The sequence below is a fragment of the Hyperolius riggenbachi genome, chromosome 7 (genome assembly GCF_040937935.1).
Source record: "Hyperolius riggenbachi isolate aHypRig1 chromosome 7, aHypRig1.pri, whole genome shotgun sequence".
Lineage (NCBI taxonomy): Eukaryota > Metazoa > Chordata > Amphibia > Anura > Hyperoliidae > Hyperolius > Hyperolius riggenbachi.
Genome location: NC_090652.1, coordinates 253,007,643 through 253,017,237, shown reverse-complemented (window position 1 = coordinate 253,017,237; position 9,595 = coordinate 253,007,643). Strand labels below are relative to the sequence as shown.

The window sequence follows — 9,595 nt, the reverse complement described above, 5'->3', positions numbered from 1 at the left end:
GACAGCAAATCCTTATTTGTTGCTGAGCTTTAAAGGGAATTTAACCTGCTCCTTGTTAAAACATAAAAATGCTTAATTGTTGCCACCGTCACTCTTTCTTCACTTTCTGCCTGGGCAGGAAACTAAAAAAAAGGTTATACGGGGAATCCCCAGTTAAAGAAAGAGATAAGGACTGTAGGTTCTTTCTTAAAGGGGAACTGAAGAGAGAGGTATATGGAGGCTGTCATGTTTATTTCCTTTTAGACAATACCAGTTGCCTGGCAGCCCTGCTGATCCTCTGCCTCTAATACTATTAGCCATAGCCCCTGAACAAGCATGCAGCAGATCAGGTGTTTCAGTGGTTCAGACTTATAAGTCTGATCTGACAAGACTAGCTGCATGCTTGTTTCTGGTTTCAATCAGATACTACTGCAGAGAAATAGACCAGCAGGGCTGCCAGGCAACTGGTATTGATTAAAAGGAAATAAACATGACAGCCTCCATATACCTCTCTCTTCAGTTCCCCTTTAAGGGATACCCGAGGTGACATGTGACATGATGAGATAGACATGTGTATGTACAGTGCCTAGCACACAAATAACTAGGCTGTGTTCCTTTTTTTCCCCTTTCTCTGCCTGAAAGAGTTAAACATCAGGTATGTAAGTGGCAGTTCCTGCCTGAGTCAGGACTGAGTAACCCTCACTAATAAGAAATTCCAACAATAAAACACTTTCCTAGCAGAAAATGGCTTTTGAGAGCAGGAAAGAGATAAATAAAAAGTTCAATAGTTCATAGATTTTAGCTCTGGCATACTTCAATGAATGTGCCATTGAGTAAAAACAATAAAACAGTAAAAACTTTAAAAGTAGATTTAAATATAAAATAAAACTGTGGAATATCTTAAAAAGTAATTTTTAGGAGAAGGAAGATAGATACAATTGTTTATTTCATTAGGTAACTCGGTTGTCCTTTAACCTGAATCTGTTCATAAGTCAAAACACTGTGCCATCTCGGTCTCCTGATTTAATATTGATTTCCACCAAAAATACAAGGTCTTTTTGAAAAAAAATATTTTTTTACTTGTTCCTAACTTGATCAAATTTCAAATTTTCAGGCCGCTCTTAAGTCAGGGACTACCTGTGACCTCTTTCCAAAAGATCTAAAACTTTTTTTTGTTTTGGAGATGGACTTTAAAAAAGTACTGCAATGCACACATAACATAGATAAATGTGTACGTACTGTTCAAATCCTACACAGAACAAGTCTGTCTTCCATCTTTTTGTTTGTTTGTTTTTTTCTGAAGGGGTGTAACTTAAAAGTTTCTCTGCAGTTGAAACTGCATAACTTTTAGTGATAAGTAATTACAGGTTATAAAACTCACATGTGGCTGAGAAAAACACTTGTGAGTTGCAGGGAACAGATAAAAAGCTCAATTGTTCAAAATGTACTTGCATTGGACCTGGATAAACACTATCATACATTGAGGCTGTCAAAGCTTTAAACTTCGATATGGGAATCAGTCAACCCCTCTCTTCCTCCCCCTCCCCCCCCAAAAAAAAACAACCACTGGCTCTCAGGTAGTAGTATTCGACCAATCAGGTGAAACACTGCTCTCTCTGCTGCCGAAGAAAGCTTTGGAAGTCTTCGGGAGCCTAAGTACTCCCAAAGACGAATTGCTCCATACTGCGCACGTGTGAGCCCGCTCTCTCACGCACTCACGGAGCTGCCAGTCTTCGGGAGGACTCGGCTCCCGAAGACTTTCGAAGTCCCTGCAGAGGATTTAAACGAATGGGGGAGCCAGCACTTAACGGAGGGGATCGGGAAGACTGTATAGGACCGAGAGCCTTCCCTCTCCTACAGTATGTAAGTATCTGCTTTTTATACCAAAAAGAGACTATGGGATTCCAAGAAAGTCCTGTCAGGTTCAAGACTAGAGATCTTGTCTGTTTACTTTTTTTCCAGGTTTAAGCATAAATACTAAAAATCTCAATTAAGTCCATTTTAAGTCTGTAACATGACAGAATGTTTAAAGTGCAATGGACTTGGATACTGATGGAAGAAGATGACAATTTCTATTCAAATGGCCCTAGGGCATGTATGTGTTTGTAAAACTATGGTAACTATAATATATAAAGCACCGATGTTTACTTAACCAGTTTTCCAGAGATGGCACCTGTATATTATTTTGACACAATAGGATTTATAAAAAAATAAAATACCTTAGTAGTGCTAATGTGCAACAGTGAGAAAAGCACAACTGCGCTACCTAACATGGATAGATTCTGAGCACACAAGCTTGCTGTGACCTGTACTACTGCCCTTTCTTAATTGGAATATAAAAGGACATTTTCTAAAGTTGCTCACAAGATCCAAGACACCCCTGACATTTAAATGGTGAGGTAAAGTACACAATGGAAACAAGTACCTCTAGACTCTTAATATATTGTGCAAGAAACAATGGCTTCCGAGTTCCTTCTGTGCAAAAAACAAGTCCATTGTTCCCCAGTGAGCAGCCTCAATGTTCTCAATGTTCCTTGCTAAAGAAAGTTCAACCTCTTTCCAAAATAAGTCTTTACAACATTTCATAGACCTTTTAATTACATTAAACTGCTCTATCGGCAATAGCACTTGCTTGTAATAGAGTATTATTCTACGAGGCCTGGAAGAGGATACCGTGCAAGCTTCATAAAGAGGGGAAAATACATTGAAGCAGAACAGAACTAACGATCTTGAAACAAGCATGCATTAAAGATTCTGGTCAGATAACCAAAGGAAAAGTTAGGCAATACCAACTGGACAATTTTTTATGGTTTTAGAAGACATTTATTAGCTATTCGTTATATACTGTGTAAACAGTCTGTACAGCACTTGATCTCACGAGCTGAGGCAACAGACCGGTAAGTGGACTGCTGGGAATGTAGCAAAATACTTATGTGTACAGTTGCCCTGCAAGGAATGTCGCCTTATGAGAAGTTCAGCTATACTTTGGGATATACTAAAATTTAAATGGCAACATACATGTATCAAAAGTTGAATGTAAACTTGCAGACAGCATGATAACAAGTGAATACCTGTAACATCCAAAATATCAGGAGAAGCAACATAGTATCTGTGAATGGTCTCTAGCAGCTGAGCGCCATGGCCTTCGCCTTGAAATGGAGGCAAAACCAGCATCTGGCTGTAAAAGGAAACACAGTAAACATATTTCATGTCAAAAACACAAGCAAGGTGGCTGCTATGATGTGAATAGCACAATGAGAAATGAAAGTGGAACTGTGGTGAAAATAACAATGAATAAAATTGCTCATTTTGTACAATATGAATTTATAAATAATTTGGACATTTCCCATTGTAAAATCTCTCCTCTCCCCAACATACCACAGGTGGCAGCATCTTTAGACCTTTCAGGTACATCTCTGCAGAATGTTCATTTACTGAGTACAAATTATACCTCATCTCACAGAATGCTCTGGGAGGAGAATTTCGCATAGCTCAACAGCCTAGGCTAAGCATCTGGGAGGGTAGGGCTAAATACCGATGTACTGTACAGCAATAAATAGCTGTAGGAAGGGTTTCTGATGCTAAAACCAGGAAAATGAACATAAAAGTGAGGATCCTGAACAATGTACTGCATTCTACTCCTGTATATGTAACTACAATGCCTCTTTAACACCTGCATTAGAACTGTTAAGGAGACCCAGGTGGTAGGGACTTTACTGTCCATAAAACAATCTTTGCAAAGCCCCAAATAATCTGTTTACCTTTATGACATGTTCTGATGTGGCAGACATATTGATTTTATTCTGAATTCTTGTGGCACCCTGTGCATGTGCCTGTGCTCCCCTGACTCAGCATGTAGATTAGAGATGACATCACTGTCCCACAATGCTTCTGAAGCAACTCAGACTCCTGCCCAGGCACAGTACCCCGATTATCCAGGGAAGCCTTTTCACTTCTAAACCATCCTTTATTTTTAGAATATAATGGTGTTATTGTATAACAGGATATGAAAGCAATGTGTAGCGTGTGTCCAATAAATACAATTTGTTAGGTTGATTTAAAAGACCACTATTACTGAAAAGTAAAAAAAAAAGATATTGTTTGCATGCATATGTATACAATGTACATTACTCCCTGAGTACAATTAGCTACAAGTGACTTTTCTCCTATGTAGCTGTTACAGTAGATAGTAACATTTTTGACAGAACTGACAGGTTTCAGACCAGTCCATCTCCTCATGGGAGATTCACATGGTTTTTTTATTTTATTTTCGAGAACACTTACTGTGTAGCAGTTGCTCTGTCCAACTGCCAGAATAGTGTGCAAGTGGGTAGGGAGGCCGGCTGACATTTTTGTATAGATTCTTTCCAAAAAGAATCGCACTCAGTAAATGCAATCAAAAATGCAAATGTAGAGCACTGAAAGGTGCTTACAAAACTACAAGGACAATTGTGATCTCTGCCTCACAGAAACCCTCGTTCTTATTGGCCTCAATTCACTAAGCAGTTTAGACTAGTCTACTGATGGTTTTGAGTCTACTGATGGTTTGGTGTAAATCAGTTGCATCAAGAGGGAATCCTACCTAATAAAATACAAGTGTCCCTGTGTCAGTGCTTTTGCGCTACTGCGCATGTCCTGCACTGACACAGCTGTTGGGACAGGACGCAGGACGGTCCAGGAGGCGGGCCAGCCGAGCAGGCTGGCGTGTGTGTGCGCGCGCTGTAGTGGTGCTGACAGACTTAGAGCACGTTTTTAAACAGGTTTAGTTCACTAAAAATTACCGAATGTTTTAGACCTGGTAAAGCAGGGGAAATTATCAAAAGATGCAATTCACGAACAAGTAGCTATGACTGACATCCTTCTCCTTTGATGAGCTCTCCTCTGGATACAATTAAACTCCTGCACAAATAATCCAAAAGGTTCCATCCTCACGTCTAAAATACCTCACAGAAATTACCGACAGAAATCAGCTGGTCTAATCTCTGTCAGAAAAAGTGGGCGTGGTTACTCCTTGTTTGCCTTTGTGAATTGCATCTTTTGATCATTTCACCTGCTTTACTGACCTAATTACGGAATGTTTTAGACCAGGTCCTAAAAACAGGTCTAAAACATTACACCAAACCATCAGTAGACTAAAAATCATCAGTAGACTAGTCTAAACTGCTTAGTGAATTGAGGCCATTGTCAGTGACAGGCTTGGATGGCCAATAGGGTACGGTATAAACTTCCTAGCCAGCATTTACAGCATTTGATTTGCTTCAACAAGCAGACACCATCAAAGCAGGAGGTATGTGGAGGCAGCCAGATAAATCTCAATCGCATAACAAAATTAATGAAAAATCGCAATCGCTGGCGTTTGTGATTGCTAGTGGAAAAAAAACGGCCCTTACCCAGTACAATGAAAAAGTACATAAAGCAGAATATACCTTTCTTTCAAAATCATATGTCATCACTATCTTATTTCACAACAATGTAACTGTTGTGATACACAGGTAAATAACCAAATACCATTTGTGGTTTTTATCTGGTTATAACCTGAGAAACATAGTATTTTTTTTCTCCTTTAAAAACACATAGAAAATAAGAATTCTTGGAAAAAATATCACTGAAGAAAAGACTAATTTGTCCCAAAAAATCAATATATACATCACTTAGGCCAGTGTTTCTCAACATTTTATCGGTGTGTACCCCTTTTAAAACCCTGTACTCACCAAGTACCCCCTAGCATAGTAAACATTATCAGAAGTACCCCTTGATAAATATATATTAAATCCTAATACATGATAATTGGTTCTAAACAATTCCCAAGCATTTACTATTGCTTTTAATTAGCTAAAATACGAATTTGGTGTTGTTTACATACGATTTATAATTTTCTAAAACTCTAAATTTGTTATTCTTGGTTAAGTATATCAAGCCCGAGTACCCCCTGGAACCATCAGAAGTACCCCCTGGGGTACGTGTACCACACGTTGAGAACCTAGGACTTAGGCAACCAAAGCAGTGATCAAGTTATTGCTGAATCAATAAAAACATAAGTGAAATCTCAAAATTGCACAGATCCATAAGGTTGAAACATCCTCTAGAAATCTCCACGCAATTTCCATCAGTGCTATGGAGTCAGTCGTGGCGTCGGAAACAATTATTAGATACCTGAAGCCTTGTTTGTTAAAAATGTACCGACTCCTACTACTAACACATTTAAACTGGAATGTAAAAATATTATGAAAAATGTTCTATTTCTCAAACAACAGTCATAATAAACAACTTGTACATACAGTAACAGTAGTGCTTAGTAAACAAAAAGTAAAATATAAGCTAAGCAAAAAACAGTTATTTGTGCTGCTGCAAAAAAGCAGTCACAAAATGTTCAAAATCAGATATATAGATCGGATTGTGACTGTATATCTGATGTGTAATAAATAACATCTCTGCCAGATGCATAGTTGTGTCACTTGTGCAATGTCCAGCTGAGCAATTATGCTAACTGACTTTCGCACATCATATTAATCTGCACTTTAAAACATTACAAAAAAGTATTAATTTCCTGAGCCATAGTATGCTCAGACAAGTGCATTAACTATTGTCAGCTCCTGGACCAATTCCACTACTCACTTTGCTCTTGAAATCAACTCAGAGGTGTCGTCTATCATCCATAAACCTGGTTCAGATCATGCATGAAGAATGTGTAACAAAGGAAGGATCCCCACATTTTCTTACAATAACTCTGATGGTACAGATTGCCCAGCAACTTATGGTGAACCACAACTCGTAGGAGTGTGTAAGGGGCTGAAAGATCAAAAAGCCTCTGTACACGTACAATGCTATGTAAAACAGAAGGTATCAGTGATTATTCAGGTTGGAGTGAGCTTTGAGCTGTCCCACAATGCATCACTGCTAAATATGCAAATCATCAGCAGTGATGCACTGTGGGACACCTCGAAGCTCACTCCAACCTGAATAATACCTTCTGTTTTAAGAAGGCAAGTTTCTATTTTGCACTCTAAAGGTACACATACTGTACATGCATCAAACTTCCTGTTCAGTTACCAGCAGATTCTGTCACACTAATCAAATCTACCAGAAATCTATTGCAACAATCTAATTTCAATTTATTTTGACTCAATCGATTAAAACTACCTATTCTAGAGGCCCTTAACCTATTATTCTGAAGGAAGTCACAACTGGGTTCACATTGTTCCAAATGATCTAAAGATGAAAATCTAGTGTAAGTGCACCCATCAGTAATCTGCTGAGTTGGATAACAGTTGGCTGACTGTCATTGTAGTGCTCACAGCGAGATAGCTCTGGCAAATCCGATTGCCTGTCCCCCCCCCACCCCATTACAACAGAACAGTGTACAAAGCCCCTTCCCCACGGTACAGAGTCTACATCCCTCATAGAGACCTTAACTTCCTGAATAAACAAGAAGTATTCCCATCGATGAAGCCCAGAGCTCCGCTGTGACCCGGCTACTCACCATTGCCAACTCACTTGGACTAGTACAACACGCCAACACCCCCACTCACACTGCAGGTCACACTCTCGACCTTATATTCACTAAATCCACCACCATTGCAGACCTTGACATCGCACCCTTTCCACCCTCAGACCATCACCTTCTCACCTTCAACCTCCTCACAGAAGGCACCTCCAAATTACCCACCCACCCAGTCGATGGCAGCGAGACCTACGCAAGCTCAACCCTAGTGTCCTTGCTGACCCCCCCCCCCCCCCCTCCATGCCCTCTCCTCCACACTCCCCACCCTAACCTGTCCTAATCTTGCTGCAGCTCAGTATCGTCAAACTCTCTCATCAGCCCTAGAGAAAGCTGCTCCACCAATATTTCGCCACAACCGTCCCCCTAACCCCTAGCCCTGGCGAACTACCCATACTCGCAACCTTCAGAAGAAAACACGAGCCACTGAACGGAAATGGAGAAAAACTAGACTTAACCAGGATTTCCTACAGTACAAGACCAACCTGCTGCAGTTCCACACTGCCCTTGCTCATGCGAAGCAGGAATACTTTACCAAGCTCATCGGAGCAAAAGCTTCCAACCCCCGGTGTCTTTTTGCCACTTTCAACTCCCTGCTTAAACCTACCCCCCCACCCTCCGTTTCCTCCCTCTCTGCCACAGATTTAGCCACCCACTTCACCAACAAGATTGTCTCCATCCGCCAGGAAATATCAAATATCCAATCTTCACCTCCCACCCCCTCCCAACCAGCTCCTCCTCCACCTTATCCTCCCCTCACATCCTTCACTCCTACTACCACCGAGGAAGTCAACCACCTATTGCAGACTTCCCATACCACTACTTCCCCCCTTGACCCCATCCCCTTTGATTTACTCCAGCCTCACTTCACGGAATTGGCCCCAGTCCTCACTACCCTGTTCAATCTCTCCCTATCCACAGGCACCTTCCCCTCAGACTTCAAGCAGGCCACTGTACTACCCCTGCTCAAGAAACCCTCCCTCGACCCCTCGCTACCCTCCAATTACCGTCCTATCTCCCTCCTCCCCTTTGCCTCAAAACTCCTTGAGCGTCTGGTTCACAAACGCCTTACCCAGTACCTCAATGCCAACTCACTGCTAGACCCACTGCAATCTGGATTTCGGCCTGCCCACTCAACCGAAACTGCTCTCACCAAAGTGATCAACGACCTTGCCTTAGCTAAAGCTGAAGGTAAATACTCCATTCTCCTCCTCCTTGACCTTTCAGCAGCTTTTAACACAGTAGATCATCCCCTACTCCTCCAGTCCTTGGGCATTCACGATCTCGCCCTGTCCTGGCTTTCATCCTACCTCTCCAACTGCTCCTTCACGACCGCCTTCAATGAGTCCTCGTCCACCCCCAACCACCTCTTGGTGAGAGTCCCCCAAGGTTCGGTCCTTGGCCCCCTACTGTTCACCCTATACATATCCTCCATTGGCAAGGTTATCTCCTCCATGGGTTTTAACTATCATCTGTATGCAGATGACACCCAGATCTACCTCCACACCCCTGACATATCCACCACTACCCTGAACAAGGTCTCCTCCTGCCTATCAGCAATCTCCTCCTGGATGTCCGCTAGGTTCCTGAAACTAAATCTAGACAAAACGGAATTTATGATCTTCCCACCCCGGCCATCCACTAACCTCCCAGATGTGCATGTCACTGTTAACCACACTACCATTCACTCTACCTCTCAAGCCCGCTGTCTGGGTGTCACCCTGGACTCCGCACTCTCCTTCACTTCCCACATCCAAAACCTCACAAAGTCCTGCAACTTCCACCTTCGTAACATCTGTAAGATTCGCCCTTTCCTGACCTCTGCCACCACCAAACGTCTCATCCATGCCCTCATAATTTCCCGCCTTGACTACTGCAATGCCCTGCTGTCTGGTCTCCCTATGACCCGAACAGCCCCACTGCAGTCCATCATGAATGCGGCAGCCAGAATTATCCACTGCTCCCATCGCTCCACCACGGCAGATCCCCTCCTAGAATCCCTCCACTGGCTTCCTATCCAGTCCAGAATCAGATTCAAGATACTGTGTCTGACCTACAAAACCTGTCCAACCTGCATTTCCGATCTTACTCAGAGGTACACACCTAGCCGCTCACTCC

General features: G+C 42.0%; 1 protein-coding gene across 1 annotated transcript in view; it reads right to left on the bottom strand.

The window, feature by feature from the left end:
* Nucleotides 1-9,595, bottom strand: part of HAT1 (histone acetyltransferase 1) — a 106,578-nt gene that overhangs the window by 38,067 nt on the left and 58,916 nt on the right. Inside the window, exon 8 of the mRNA XM_068247036.1 lies at nucleotides 3,051-3,157. Within this exon, the coding sequence (XP_068103137.1) occupies nucleotides 3,051-3,157 (107 nt within the window). The remainder of the gene's footprint in view (nucleotides 1-3,050; nucleotides 3,158-9,595) is intronic.